This window comes from Sciurus vulgaris, assembly GCF_902686455.1.
Source record: "Sciurus vulgaris genome assembly, chromosome: 18".
Classification (NCBI taxonomy): Eukaryota; Metazoa; Chordata; class Mammalia; order Rodentia; family Sciuridae; genus Sciurus; species Sciurus vulgaris.
Window position 1 is genome coordinate 16,232,912 of NC_136479.1, and position 15,810 is coordinate 16,248,721.

The 15,810-nt window shown below is 48.8% G+C and overlaps 1 protein-coding gene across 5 annotated transcripts in view; it reads left to right on the forward strand.

Annotated features, from left to right (window-relative positions):
* Positions 1–15,810, forward strand: part of VWA3A (von Willebrand factor A domain containing 3A) — a 49,327-nt gene that overhangs the window by 22,132 nt on the left and 11,385 nt on the right. For all 5 annotated transcript variants that reach the window (XM_079120479.1, XM_079120482.1, XM_079120480.1 and 2 more), the window contains 11 exons: positions 827–952; positions 1,407–1,542; positions 1,637–1,740; positions 2,865–2,945; positions 3,279–3,373; positions 4,796–4,915; positions 9,930–10,004; positions 10,186–10,330; positions 10,881–11,076; positions 11,855–11,925; positions 14,489–14,641. In XM_079120479.1, coding sequence (XP_078976605.1) covers positions 827–952; positions 1,407–1,542; positions 1,637–1,740; positions 2,865–2,945; positions 3,279–3,373; positions 4,796–4,915; positions 9,930–10,004; positions 10,186–10,330; positions 10,881–11,076; positions 11,855–11,925; positions 14,489–14,641 — 1,302 coding nt within the window. The remainder of the gene's footprint in view (positions 1–826; positions 953–1,406; positions 1,543–1,636; positions 1,741–2,864; positions 2,946–3,278; positions 3,374–4,795; positions 4,916–9,929; positions 10,005–10,185; positions 10,331–10,880; positions 11,077–11,854; positions 11,926–14,488; positions 14,642–15,810) is intronic.

Consider the following 15,810-nt stretch of genomic DNA (forward strand, 5'->3'; position numbering starts at 1 on the left):
CCTCACCTCCAAACTGTAAGAGTTGCCTCATCTGTGGAGGGATCTGTTTTACCCTTTGGATGAAGAAATGGCCACAAAGGATTTTATCTGAGGACTACGGAACATAGATGGCCTCTGCTCAGCCCAGCCGCTGATCGTTCTGTAGACATGTGATCCCACTCTTACCAGGTTTTCCAGTCTGCCAAGAAGAGTCAGAAATATGGTTCTTTTTTTTTTTTCATTATATTTTTTAAAAACTGAAGTAAATTCACATACTAGGACATGAATCATTTTGAACAATTCAGCGACACTAAGGACATTCACAGTGTTGTACAACCACAGCTCTAGCTAGTTCCAAAACTTTTACCACCTGTTTTAAGTCAGCTTTATTGTCACTGTGACCAAAAGACCTGACAAGAACAATTAGTGTAGGAAAAGTTTATCTGGGGGCTCACAGTTTTGGAGATCTCAGTCCAGAGATGGCCAGTTCCATGGGTCTGGGCCCAAGGTGTAGCAGAACATCATGGCGGATCCATGGGTCTGGGCCCAAGGTGTAGCAGAACATAATGGCAGATCCATGGGTCTGGGCCCAAGGTGTAGCAGAACATAATGGCAGATTCATAGGTCTGGGCCCAAGGTGTAGCAGAACATAATGGCAGATTCATAGGTCTGGGCCCAAGGTATAGCAGAACATCAATCTAGCACCTGGCCCCCTGCTTTGTAGCCTCTGATTTCAACAGACTGCCACTCAGCTCTGGGAATTGCCTGGGCTGGTTGCCCTTACTGCCCTGGCTACTGCTGATAGCCAGCCAACCTCTGATGGCTAACTGCTCCCCCCACCCCCCAGCTCTATACCAGTCGGGACGTGGATGAGCTCCAGGCAGAAATCCAGAAGGCCCAAAGCCTGCTGGACCACATGCAAGCCCTGCACCAGAGCAGCCCCTGTGAGGAGCAGGCCTGCTTGGCGAAGGAGGTGGGTGGTGTTCAGCTGCTGGAGTCTGGGAGTTGCCTTTCTGTGTCTCACCCTCTCAGAGACTCAGTTTTTCACTTTGCCACCGTAACTAGGAAAGGCTGGGCTAGAACAGGGCTCCCTAAATGACGTGGCATGGGCATTAGCCTTGTGTTCTAAGCTCACAGAGGGGCTACCCGCCATCTTGAAATCTGTGGTAAGGAGAGGAAGAGGGAAGGAGGATGGGAAAATGGAAGAAAGAGGGAGCTCCTGGGTACATCTCTCACTTCCCTGGAAATTCCAAAAACCTCCAAAGGAAGGGATGAGGAAGAAGGGAGGGGAAAGCAGAACTGCCTTTTATCTACCAGGTCATGATTTAAGATGCTCCACTCAGGGAGCTGGGCAAGTGGAGGGGGGATTGAACACTTTCCAGCTGTAAAATACAGGTTTGTGATGAGAGTTTTCTAATTTAACTTAGATTTCCACAGAGCTGGCAAAAGGGCCACTCACAAGTCTCTTGCCCAAACCCACAAGACACGATGCTCCTCTCTCAATTGAGTTCCCAAACTTGGACAAGACTTCTGCAGAATGGCTAAAAATCAATGGCCTAAAAGGTAAATCCCCAAAGAGGGCAGAACCCAGGACACAGATGACCAAGGAAAAGGCCTGGACCCTTGGGGACTCAATCCAACTATTTAATTTTTGCAGCCAAGAAATTAAGTCTTTACCAGGTTCTGGCACCCAACGCATTCTCTCCCGTGGAAGGATTTGTGCCTATTCTGCAGAAAACAGTATCGTCAACTATCCACGAGGTACTGCAAATGCAAAGCTGTCCCGGCCTCTGCGGGGGCTCTTGGGTGGCATTTCCCACCTTCTTGTATGTTCAAGCAAGGAGAGTCCTAAGGGGGCCAGAGTGGACCTGAGGGCCTGACAGGGATGCAGGCTTTCCCCAGGGACTCGGGATAGCTCTCCAGATCCCTGTAACAGGGCCGGGGTGTAGCTCAGTGGTACCTCACGTGTTTAGCATACATATTAAACCTGGGTTCCATCTCTAGCACCCAAATAAAAACAAACAAACAAAATCCACTGTAAGCGCCGGGTTTCAAAGATTTGGAAATGAAACTTGGGAGATGGGACAAGACAGTGAATCAGGTCCCAGTCACCTCCTCCACCCCACTCGGGGACAGGACAGACATGAGCCCTTCACTGTCCCTCGCACAGACTTCAGGATGCTCCTGCAACACGTTAACTCACACGGGCCCCCACCAAGCTTGAGTCCTTTAAGAGAAAAACTGCCCTCCAACCCTAGTCCCCCACGTCTGGGACAAGGAAGCGGTTCCTGAAGGCTCGCGGGCTGGCTGGTTGGGCGGGCGGGTAGATGGAAGGAAAGAAGAAGGAAAAGAATGGAGGATGGACATGTTGGCGGAAGCACGGAAACACAGGTGGGCGAGTAGATGGCTGGGGAATGGAGAGGGGAAATGAAATGACGGGAAACAGGAAGGAAGAAAGGAAAAGCGAAAGGAGGAAAGTAAAAATCGAAGGAAGGAAGGAAGGACTAATGGGTACATGGAGCAGTGGAAAGATGGAAGGCGGAAAGGAGAGAAAGGCGTGAGGTGTGCGGTTGGAGCAGACACCCAGAGTGACAGAGGCGGCCTTGGTGGCTTGGTGGGGCAGCTGAGAATGGTATGAATACCCTGGATGTTCAGGGTCCCTGAAAGCTTATCTGGGTTCCCAAACCCAAGAGCTCCCAAGAAAGCTACCCTGTCCTGCCAGCTCCAGACCCAGCAGCGGCCTGTGGCGATGCTGGTATGTGGGTGGGCTGGCAGGGAGGGCCCACCCCAGTTGTGCTCAGAGCCATTTCTCCTGAGCTGCAGAGTCCAGTGTCCCTGCACAGCCTCAGCTCACCTGCTCCCTTTCCCGCCACTCCTGAGCGCAGAAAGCCATGGTGCAGTTTGAGTGGCACGACGGGACCATGAAGAACATCCACGTGGACCCGCCCTTCCTCTACGAGTACCAGGTCAGTGACGCGCCCAGGGAGTCAGAACACGGGCCCTGTGTCTGAACTCCCTGTTGTAAAGAGAGCTCCGTCCTAGGCTCCTTCCCAGGCAGGACCTAGGTAACCCAACAGTCATCTCTCCCGCCCTGGGAAGACCCGCCTCCTCCACGTGCAACCCAACCAAATGCTGCTGCGCGTCCTTTCCTAGTCCCCGGCAGACTCGCCCATGCTGGTTTGTACTGCCTAGATACCAGGGACTTGGCGAACAGTGTTTCCAGAAGCCAATTCGAGGGCCCCCTGGACTCTTAACTGCCACCCGTTCTGCAGTCACTCATGTGATCCTTGCTTCCCCAGAAGCAGCTGGGCAGAGCTTTGCAGCTGTATGAGCGGCGGATCGAGTGGCTCTCCCTGGCCAGCAGAAGAATCTGGGGCACCGTCTGTGAAAAAAGGTACCTTCCCCCAGGCAGTGCGCTTGACCTTCACAGGTCTGGTGTGTGACACATTTATCCAACTCACAACTCCCTGTGGGTAGCCTCAGCAGCCATCGCTTAGATGAGGTCTCAGTAATCACCCAGCAGAACCCCCAGAAGAAGAAAAGGTGACCCCCGCTATCGCACCACGCCAATACCACCATCCCGTGTCCCTCGGAATTCTTTCTGTTAAAAAGCAACAGAAACTAAGTGAGAGTTGGCTTAAACCAAACAGAGAAGTCTGATTAAGGTACCTGAACATTCTAGAATAGGTTTGATAGCCGTCTGCAGGCATGGCTGGATCTAGCAGCGCAGTCATGTCAGGAACCTGTGTCCCAGCTCTGCTTTCTTCTCAGTGGCTGTTTTCAGGCAGGCGTCCCCACCTAGGAGGGAAGACAAATGCCTGAAGCTCCAAACGAACTTTCTGCCACCTTAAGGCGCCCAAGACTTCCACGGGCCGTTCACTCTGGCCAGGGAGGTGCCATGTTCTGATTGTTTAGGGTCAAATACTCGCCCCTGAAGACTGAGCAGGGTCAGGTCAGGTCACTCAAATAGACTGATAGAAGCAGGACTCTTTCCTAGAGGAAAATCGGGATGCCACTGCCAGAGGAGGCAATGGATGCTGAATAGGGACAGTGCGTCCAAACAAAGCCATTGTCATCATTTCAGTCCTTATTTGACACATTGCCAATTACAAGGTATGATCTTTATAATGCTAAACAGCTTTACATGATTCAATTCTCAAAGCAACTCTACAAGGCGACTTCTTATATAGTTTTTATTAATACACCAAAGATCAAAGAGGTTCTGCGACTTGGCCACAAAACCTAAGGCCCACGGCCACACAGCTGGTAGGAAGGGTCACCTGAGCAAAGGTCACCTGACTCTATGTCAGAGGAATCTTCTGCCATTCACAGCTGTCTCAAGTGGAGAATGGGGGAGAAGGTGGCCTAAGAGTGGAAGTAGTCAAAGGAGAGGAGGATGGAATGGCGCTAGGGACCTTCAACCAGGAAGCCCCAGGAGGATTCACCTGATTCCTCATCTTTCTCTCCTTGCTTTTGTTTTCTACACAGAGACCCTGACCTATTAAAATATTCAAGTCTAGTTCTTTAAAAAAGAAAGCTTTGTGAGCATCATGACATGAGTCCACCACCCTCACACCAGGCCCACCCTGAGACCTCACCCCATTTCAGAAGTTCCTGGGGGAGAAGGTTCCCAGGCCCCCTTAGCCTACGGGTGTAAACCCACCTCTGTTGGCCTCACACCATGGGGGAGATGTGAGCCAGTCGTGAATTTGGCATGCGAAATCCCCCTGGAAAAAACTTTAAATAGTAAAATGGAACAAAATAAACATTATCTGAGAGATTCGGTTCTCCTCTGAAAGCTCGTGTTTCTTTTTAGGGTGGTTATACTGCTGGATATCTCCGTGACCAATTGCATGTACATTATTCATATCCAGCACTCCCTGCGGCTGCTGCTGGAGGAGCAGATGTCCAACAAGGACTGCTTCAACCTCATCGCGTAGGTGCCTCATCCGGGCTCCTGGAGGGGAGGGGGCCTGCGGGCCGGAGGCCGCCGCTGGGCTGAGGCTGGGCGCGCAGCTGGACCAGGGGTGCTGGCGTTAGCAGCCCCCGGCATCCTAGCAAGGCCGCCGTTTATCTGACGTGGATGATCTTGTTTGGGGCACTGAATAATGAAAAGGGTTGCAGGACGGTCCCACTGCAGTGAAGGTGATAAGTGACCCCAAAACACTGTGCCTGATCAGCCAGGATAAAGTAATTCAGCCCGTCGCCCCATTTGGCTTCCGAGTCCATAAACTCAACAGAGAAAAGGAAGGGCCCAGCCATGCCCTCGCCTCGGTCCTCGGCCTATTTCTTGCAAGCCGGAGTATTTCAAGCATGTAGGCTTCCAATTCTAAATTTAAATAAAAATGTTACACATATAAATTTAAACGGTATCTACCCATAAATGGTACACGATTTTAAAAACTATGTAGTTTCTATAAACATTTTAACAATTTAAAAACTACATGTAACATATATAGCTTTTTATTTTTTATTTTTTTTTGTGGTACTGGAGATTGAACCCAGGGCCTTGTGCTTGCAGGACAGGCACTCTGCTGACTGAGCTATCTCCCCAGCCCCCATATATAGCTTTAAAGTTATGTATTATATGGTATTTAAAAGTATACATTGTGTCTAATTATATGTCACATAAATAGCTTCTTAAATTAAAAATATTTAAATATATTAGATATGTATTTATTTAAACATATTATTTTAGTTGGTCACCGTGGCGCACACCTGAAATTGCAGAGGCAGGAGGATTGCAAGTTCAAAGGCAGCCTCAGCAACTTAGGGAGGCCCTGTTTCAAAATAAAACATAAAAAATAAAAAGGGCTGGGAATAGAACCAAAAAATAAATAGATAAATATATTATTTTAATATTTAAGTATGTTATTTTATTTTAATAAATATTATTTATATATTAGATATATATTTAATATATTTATTTAAATATCTTTAAATATTTAAATATATGGATATATTACATATTAGATCTAGTTTTTAAATTATACATATAAATATTACATTTATAGTTTTTTAAATTTGAAAACTATATACCTATAGTTTTTAAAAAAACGCATGCCATTTTAACTAATTAGGGAAGATAGAAAAGAAATTCATTTGAAGTGCACAATGTTGCACAGTCTCACAACACGTAGGTAGTGTTCTGAACCTATGAAGGGGGCAGCCAGCCTTAGAGGTCCTCCTGTACCAGACCTACTCTTTATTTTCATATGCGGTGCTGAGGATCGAACCCAGGGCCACACACATGCCAGGCGAGTGCTCTGCCACTGAGCCACAACCCCGGCCCCAGAGCTACTCTTTCCCTGACAGAGTCGACGGAAAAATGCTTAGAGAAACATTTTAGACCACATTTTCATTATCTATTTCATTATCCATCACATCCATTCAACCACAATGTTATTGAAATCCTGCCAAGTGCCCCTCACGGTGCTGGCACTGGGGCTTGGGCAGTGAGCATCCAGAACACCCGACCTCAGAGAGGAAGAGACGGCGCTGTGGAGTGTTTTCTGTAGAAACCGGCGGCAGGCAGGATAGAGGCGCCTCAGGGACCAAAGACAGCAGAGCGTGATCCTCCACAGGTGATGCTACGATCAGCTTGTCAACTTCCGAAGCTCAAGCAGCAATGCAAAGGAGACGCTGGAGCGCAGTACTGCGCGCCCAGCCGTGCTCACCTGTAATCCCAGCCGCTCAGGAGGCTGAGGCAGGAGGATCACAAGTGCAAAGCCAGCCTCAGCACCTGAGCAAGGCCCTAGGCAACTCAGGGAGACCCTGTCTCAAAAACAAAAACAAAAAACAAAAAGGCTGAGGATGTGGCTCAGTGGTGAAGCACCCCTGGGTTCAGTCCCTGGTACCAAAAATGAAGAGGGGTGATACTGGAGGGAGAGACCCGGCTGACTCCTGGGCATGGGAACGGCAGGGAGGCCTGCCTGACGTGGGACTGAGGCCTCAGAACATGCTCACTGTGTGGAGCCTGGAGGTGAGGGATGGAGGAGGAGGAGATGACCCCAGGTGGAGCAGGTGGTTGAAGAGGAAGATGGCTTTTTTCTTTTTTTTTTAAATTGGAAATTTTTTAAAATTTATTTTTATTGTAAACAAATGGGATACATGTTGTTTCTGTTTGTACACGGAGTAACAGCACGCCTTTTGCGTGATCATACATTTACATAGGGTGACGATGTTTGATTCATTCTGTCATTTTTCCTCCCACCCCTCCCACCCCTAGGAAGATGGTTTTAAATATGTTGAGTTTGAGTCTCTCAAGGGTTTGGAGTTCCAGCCAGGAAGTATGGTTTCTCCGCCATCCACAGTCCAGTTACGCAGTTGGAAAGATGCTCGTGTGTCACTTGCCCCTGGGAGATGTGGAGGGGAAAGAGGAGACAGCCACCGAGTGCTGGAGGGTGGCAGAGGAAGGAAATGGCCGAAGCCAGAGGAGTAGAAGGAACACTAGGGGAGAAAGCACAGGCAAGCCAAAGAGAGGAGGGTGCTACGAAGAAAGAGTCAGAGTCGCAGAAGTAACACAGAGCGGGAGAATGAGAGGAGTCATTGCATTTGGTCATAGAACTCACTAATGTGGAAAAAAGGAAATATGTAGATATATTTGTTTTTTGCCGTTCTAGAAATATTTAAAAGATTGCTAATACTCAGTGCTGGTGATAATATGAGGAAAAATTGTTCTGGAAGCTGTCGGTGGGAGCAAAATTTAGCAGAACCCTCTGTATTAAAGTTTTTGAAGTGTCCTGTCCATGAAACCCTTATGAATCATCCTCAGGAAATACTAAGATGAGTGTGCAAACATAACCACATAGGAATGTTCCATGCAGAGTTGATAGTGGATAAACCTGGAAGAAAACTGTAAAACTGTCAAAAGGAAACTGGTACAATAATCCCAGTAGTGGAGTACTATGCAACCATTCAAAAGAATGAGGAAGAGTTACATGACTGCGTGTAGAACAATGGCCTCGTAAGTTCAAATGAACAGAAACAAGCAGCTTATGAATAGTGTATGTTGAAGAATTCCATTTCTGTACATGTGTCTCTACTTACATTTTTATTGATTCTTTTTAGTTATATGTGACAGTAGAGTCCATTTTGACACAATTATACAATTTTACAAGGATATACTATATCTTATTCTAATGAGGGCACCAGTCTTGTGGATGTACATGATAGTGGGATTCACTGTGCCGTATTCATAAATATACGTAGGAAAGTTACTTCAGAATCTTTCCACTGGTTTCCTATTCGTATCCCTGCTTCCTTCCCTTCATTCCCCTTTGTCTAATCCTTGGAACCTCTATTCTTCACCTCACCCCCTTAATGTGGGTTAAGCTTCTACATATTACAGAAAACATTAGCCCTTTGATTGGGGGACTGGCTTATTTCACTTAGCATGATAACCTCTAGGTCCATCCATTTACCTGCAATTACCTACAATTTTATTCTTCTTTAAGACTGAGTAATAGTCCATTATATATATAATATTACATTATATATTATATATAATATATAATATAGATAATATTATATTATATTAATATAATATAATATTATAATATTATAATATATTAGAATGCATATTGTATATAATATATATTATATATTACATTATATAGTAATATTACATTTTATATATATATATATATATATATATATATATATATCAATCACAGAGTCTTTATCCATTCATCTACTGAAGAGCATCTAGGTTGGTTCCACAATCTAGCTATTGTGAATTGAGCTGCTACAAACATTGATGTGACTGCGTCACTGTAATTTGCTGATTTTAGGTCCTTTGGGTATAAACCAAGGAGTGGGATAGCTGGGTCAAATGGTGGTTCCATTCCAAGTTTTCTGAGGAATCTCCACACTGCTTTCCAGAGTGGCTGCACCAATGTGCTTTCCCACCAGCAATGCAGGAGTGTACCCTTTCCCCCACATCCTCACCGACACTTATTGTAGCTTGTATTCTTGATAATTGCCATTCTGCCTGGGGTGAGATGAGATCTTAGAGTAGTTTTGATTTGCATTTCTCTAATTGCTAGAGATGAACATTTTTTCATATGCTTGTTGATTGATCATATATATCTTCTGTGACGTGTCCGCTCAGTTCCTTAGCCTATTTGTTGATTGGGTTATTTCGGGTGTCTTTGGTGTTAAGTTTTTTGAGCTCTACATGCATCCTGGAGATCGGTGCTCTTGCTGAGGTGTGGTAAGGATTTTCTCCCATTCTGTAGGCTCTCCAAGAGGGATATGTTTTAAGCATGGAGAGGCTGAAACCTGTAGAGAGGTAACGGGGGAGAGGGATGCAGAGAGAAGTTGGGGTGTGTAGATTGAGAGGAGAAGCTACAGGGCAAAGTCTCAGAAAGCTTTGGTGACAGGGTCAAGAGCCCAGGTGGAAAAACTAATCCTGAACCAGAGAGGGGACACCTTTTCTTCAATAAAAGGGATAAATTCTTTTAAAAAATTTACCTGCATTATTTGGTGCTGGGGACTGAGCTCAGGGGTGCGCTTTCATTGAGCTACATCCCCAGACCCATTTCCTTTTTCTTTTGAGATGGGGTCTCCCTAAGTTGCTGAAGCTGGCCTCGAACGTGCAGACCTCCCGCCTTGGCCTCTGCCTCGGGTCTCTGGGGTTACAGGAGTGTGCCATTGCGCCCAGACGGATTCTTTTTTTAAGGATCTTAAATTCTGTTTCATGGGGCAAATGAGATGATGTATATTTGTAGAAAAAGAATGCAGTATAGCTCCAGAGGGGAAATGCACCATGCAGGGAGCCCAGCCCAAGAGACTTTAAAAAGAGCAACGACTGGCTCCTTGGAGGCCAGCAGACCCTCGTGTTTTGGGCAGGCATTTTGTCCCCCTGAAAGCCTGAGGAGCACAAAAAGCCGGGCCACAGAATGGACACCCGCTCTGCCTCTGAAGAGCCCCCTTTCCTTCCTTCAAAGGTTTGGGAGCACAATCGAGAGTTGGAGGCCCGAGATGGTTCCCGCGAGCCACACCAATTTACAAAGCGCCTGGTGGTAGGTGGCGTGGCGGCGGGTTTCGTCTTCTCCCTGCCCTCTCCACTCAGGGGTGGCTCTCTTGAGTCCCTGCCTCCACCAGCCCTGGGCAGAAGTCAGAAAGCAACTTTCTGTCTGCTGCCCGCCCCACCCCGGGGCCTCACAGGCACCCTCCCTTGGCATCTGGTCCCTGCCTCTGCAGGTGGGCCCTGGCCCTGCGGTGCCAAGGCAGCAGAAATGTGCTCAGTGCCCTGCGGAAGGCTGTGGAGGTGGACTTCAAGGACAAAGACCAACACCAGTCGCAGGGCATCTACCTCTTCACAGGGGGCATCCCCGATCAGGACGTGGTGGGTAGGCCCTGTCCTTCCACTACCCTTTTGCAGTTTTTGCAGGACTGAGGGGTGACCCCTGGGCTTCAGGCATGCTAGGCAAGCTCTCCGATTGAACCCAGGGCCTTGTGCTTGCGAGGCAAACGCTCTACCAACTGAGCTACTTCCCCAGCCCCCAGCATGATTTTCTAAACTAAGTCTTCTTAGTTCTTTTAGGGCACAAAAAAGCACCTGGAGATGATGTTCAAATGCAGCTCCTGACTCAGCAGGTCCCCGAGAATCTGCATTTCTGACCAGTTCCCCACCCCCAACCCCAAGGATGTCCATGGTGTGGGTCACAGACCACACTTGGTAGAACCAGGATCCCAGGTCCAGCTCCCTGGCTCCGTGCTATTAAGATGTCGGGGAAAGTTGTGACCCAGGCTCCTTCTTCCTGTCCTCGGTGCTGAACCCTAGACCAGGCAGGCAGTGAGCTCCTTGAGAAAGGTCACTGGGCTGGACAGAGGGTGGACCAGGAGCTTCCAGGTCCTCAGCTGTGGGCCCCACCTACCTTCTCTTCTTCCCACAGTCCACACTCAGCGCCTATGTGGCCGAGGCCTGTGGAGGCTGCGACCTCCATCTGAACGTGTGTCTCTTCTACGTGGGTGAGCCAAGGATGGACACCACACCCCCTGCCTGCTACGCCAGCCGCACCGACACAGCCGCAGCCTACAGGGAAGTCACCCGGGCTGCTGGTGGTCGCTTCCACTGGTTTGGAGACACAGGTGTGTGAGGGCTGCCTGGTCTTGTGGATGCTGTCTTAGCACTTAGCATCTACCTTACACCATAGATATGTTCCAGAAAAGTGGCATATGAAAACCATAGTTAAAAATATAAAACCTCGGGGCCACGAGTAGCTCAGTGGTAGAGCACATGCTGAGCATGCATGAGGCCCTGGGTTCAACCCCCAGCATGAAAAAAAGTAAAAACTAATACAAAACCACTGTTCTGGAAATGAAGAGTAGCACAGCACTGTGGGTGTGCTTCACGCTGCTGAACGGCACACTTAACAGTGATTCAGGACTGGAGTGTGGCTCAGGGGTGGAATGAGCAACTTGCATGCACAAAGCCCTTTGTTCAATCCAGCACCTTAAACAAACACATACATACACACACACACACTTTAAATGTTCAAATGGCAAATTGTATGTTACATATATTTTACTACAATATATGTAGTAAAGAAGTTTTTTAACATTTTGTTTTAGTTGTCAATGGACCTTTATATTTTCATTTACACACAGTGCTGAGAATCAAACCCAGTGCCTCACACACGCTAGGCAGTGCTTCACCACGAGGCCACAATCCCAGCCCTTAAAAGTTTTTTGAATTCTTTAAAGTATTTTAAAATCTCAGCTCTAGAAGTCACCCTAAGATTCCCTCACATTGACGTTTTTCAAAGCATGGCGGGTTTCCAAAAGGTGACCCACGGGACAGTTGCAGATGGAGTGTGCCTGTGTGTGTGTGTGTGGGCGTGTACGCTCATGACGTGCTTGCTTCCAGGTGTCTACGAGAGTGATGACATCAGGGCCATCACAGCTGAGATACAAAAGGCCTTCAACTACTCCCAAAAGGTAAGCTGGGGTCTGGGGCCAAATGCCCGCACTGGCGTCTGTGCCTGCTTCCCCCAGGGCTGCCCAAGCAAAATACCACAAACAGGGCAGCTGAAAACAGAGAGCTGTCCTGCCCCGTTCGTGACATCCCATCCTCCAGAAACTAAAGTCTTCCAAGGGCGAGCCTCCCTCCAAAGGCTCTGGGTGGAATCCTTCCAAGCTTCTTCCAAGCTTTGGTGAATGCTTGTTATAAGTGGCAAGAAGACTTTATGTAAGATTATTGCGATAATGGAGAGAGAAGGAGGTCAACTCCAGACCACAGCAAAGTCGGCTGGGAGTGTATAACCAACGAGCAGAGTCGGGGGTTGGAAAGGTACAGTAAATTAGACGTCATGGGCAGGGGATTCTTGCTAAAGGCAGGCCATGGACTCAGACGTCAAGGATGGGGGAGAAAGAACTAGCCTGGACATCAAGGGTGGAGTGGTTCATGTGGAACCAACTCAGCAGAATTCTTCGCGGTGGAAAATGACTCAGAGGAGCTTGGCTAAAGTTTGGCCAAGGAGGGTGTCCTTGTCCCTGGCCACCCTGGCTTCTCTGGGCTTGTGAAAGTACAACTCCAATCTGCTGCCATCTTCACATGGCTGTCTTCCCTCTGTGTGTCTGTAACTCCTCTCCTCTTATGAGGACACAAGTCAGATTAAGGGCCCACCCTGTTCCAATATGACCTCATCTTAATTTACATCTTAATTACCGTATTTCTGAGTAAGTTCACTTTCACAGGTAGGGGGCGGGGTGGGACTTCAACATATCTTTTTAGGGGACACAACTCTCAGGTTCCCTCTTTGTGTCCTGGTCCACTAACACCAAAGGTTTCAGATGGACTGTGGGGCTGTCCTATAATAGATTGGTTTTTGGACTGTAAACTGTACATTCTGGCTTCTTTTGAGTTTCTTGAACATATCAAGCCATCCCTAAGCTCAGGGCCTTTATACTTTGTCTTCTCTGCCCCTCATCCGCCTCCCAGATCTTCCGTGGCTTATTCCCTACTACTCAGCATTCATACTGAATCATGTTTCCTCCTCATGGAGGGGGTAGAGCAGTGTAGAGTGAGATTCGCGGGGCCAGCTCATGTCAGGAGCGACGAGAATGGGAATAAGGAAAAAGACAGGAGAACATTTAAGGGCTAATCGCCACACTTGCAACTGATGGCATGTGCGGGGTGAGGGAGAAGAAATCCAGAGTAACTCCCGAGTTCATCACGAGACTGAGAGAGAAAATGGGGGGAGCCCAGGGTGGGTGCAGGGAAAGTGGCTTAAGACAAAGATGAGTTTGTGGGGCCGGTGAGCTAACAAGTGGGGGTATCCTACAGGAAGGTAGCAAATCATATGGGCTGAAGATAGAGATCTGGGGTGGTTCCAGCCATGGGGATGGACAGAGAGCCTACAGTAGGTCACAGTCAAGGCAGGGGAGGGGCCGAGGAAGGACACTCATCCTGATCGCATTTTAATTACTGCTCTTGCAGACTCTTCTTCCTTCTAGACTAACTCCTAGAGGGCAGGACCACGTCTCCATGTTCTTTTCCTCTATAGCCCTGGAGCTACGGCTCCCAGGATGTGCTTTGGTCATCCTCCCTGAAGGGTCCCCTCCAGCACTCTGTAAATCCTTTCTCCCAGGGTGCATATCAGTCCCATTCCCACACCTAACAAACTCCTCCACAGGCATTAATGGACAGTGAGGTTTAATCCACCCTTCTTGGGCATGCTTATTTACATCTGAATATCTGAATAGTGTCCTTCCTGCTTTGATTGTGGATCACTACTGGAGAAGCTTTCTGGCAGTTGAGGAATTTTAGACAAAAGGAATAAGCATTACCCAGCAGCTCTGCCAGCACCTGGAGTCGGTCCTGGGCACAGGGTGCGTCCACCAGCACTTGTGGATGCCCAAGCATCTTACAATGGAAGCAGCACTGGCTTAGGACCCAGACCCACCTGGGTTTGGGTTGAAGCTCCTCCACTTACTAGCGGTGTGGCCTTGGACAAGAACCTTAAGCTTACCAGGTGCAATAGCACATGCCTGTAATCCCAGCCGCTCAGGAGGCTGAGGCAGAAGGATCATGAGTTCCAAGCCAGCAACAGCAACTTAGGGAGGCCCTACGCAATTTAGTGAGATCCTGTCTCAAATTAAAAAAAAAAAAAAAAAAAAATTTAGAAAGGGCTGGGGATGTGACTCAGTGATTAAGCCCTCCTGGGTTAAGTCCCTGGTACCAAAAATAAGAACCTTAAGCTCATGGAACTTTGTTTTTCTTGTCTATAAAATGGGGACAAGTTAGCACCTAATTAGTTGGCATGATGGATGGACACTTCCCCAGGCATTAACTAGCCCAGGGTCCCTTGCATCCCAGTCCTTCCATAAGGGGCTACTAATTATTGTCAATAGACTGACCCGCAGCATCCTCAGCCCCAGACAGCACTGCACTGAATTTTAAGAAAGAGGCATGGGCTAGTGTTCCAGGGGCTCTCCTGCTGGGTGTGTTTGTGCCTCTGTCCGTCCAGGGTGCCGCTAACCCTCCTGATTCCCTTTGCAGTGTGCCTTACTCGTGGCCTCTCTGAAGAGCCATTCTGGCAAAGAACCAGAGAGTGCAGCCCTCCCCGCAGAAAAGCCGAAGGCGCGCAAGCAGAGAAGCCAGTCCAAGCCATTCAGCCTTCCCGAGCCCGCAGACCCCTCGGTGGCCAGAATGGTTTGACTCCCCTCCCTCATAACACGCAAAGGATTTCGTTTCCAGTTTGTCTCCTGGTCTTTCCTAGATCTGAAAACATCTGAGGCCAGGCCCCAGGCCCAGGGCCAGCACGGGTCTGGGCAGGGGCTTCAGGGGTGGGTGTTCCGCAGGTGCCTCCCACCGGGTCCTGCTTTCTCAGCTCTGGGGCCACCTTGGCTCTGCATGGCTCTGCTTCCTAGTTGTGGAACCAGCGCCCACCCTTGCATCTGAGGGCTTACCTGGGAGGGTCTCTCAGGGCAAGGGAGTTAGGGGATCTTCCTGCCGCAGCCCACGGCTTCAACTGACAGGAGCCGGAGGGTGGGCCTGTGTTCACCAGGGCCTTAACCCGTTCACAGCCTGTCAAACGTGCCTTGCATAAAATGCCCACCCCTCTCCTGCAGTCACAGGGCCTCTAGCAGGAAGGCCCCACCCCTGCCCCATGTGACAGTGCCATGAGTAGAGGGGGCAGTGACCCCGGGGGCTCGTCAGATGCTGTCAGACAGACTCGGGAGCAGCACGTTTTCAGCATGAGGAAATCCATCCTGGACAGTGTAGAGTTCACGCCCAGCCAGACAGCTGCACTTCAGGGGGTTCTGGGCGCCCAGGTGCTGCCTCACTCAAAGGACTCCACCACGTTTGGGGAGACAGCCCAGACACATCACCCTCTCTCTCCTAACTTCCCAAATTCTGGAGGTGACCCTGGAATTTCAGGGTCTTCCTCTGGGACCTTCAGTGGTTCAGTGCGATGAGTCTTAGGTTGTGGCAGGGTCTTTAACGGGCCCTCTAGACACCTGGCTGGGGCTGCCCAGAGTGCCAGCATCTGGGCCCTCTGCCCAGCAGCTCAGCCCGGGGTCTTAACTGGCTCAGGGCCCTGGGTGACTTGTTGAGATTTTGCCACATTACAGTTGTGTCCACTAAGGAAGAAACCCCTTCTTAAATCCCACATGTCCAAGACGGCAAGAAGGGACCTAGATGGTTATTTGTCATACTTGAAGTCCCAAAATCCCTGTCTAGTAGAAAGAGGGTCAGGGAACTGGTGAAGAAAGTTCTGGCGAACCCCCACGGCTGTCCTACCTAGCCTGCTCTCTGGTCCTCTCTCATGCCACACACATTCATATACCCTTTCACCCCAAAACCCAGAGTCCCCTCTA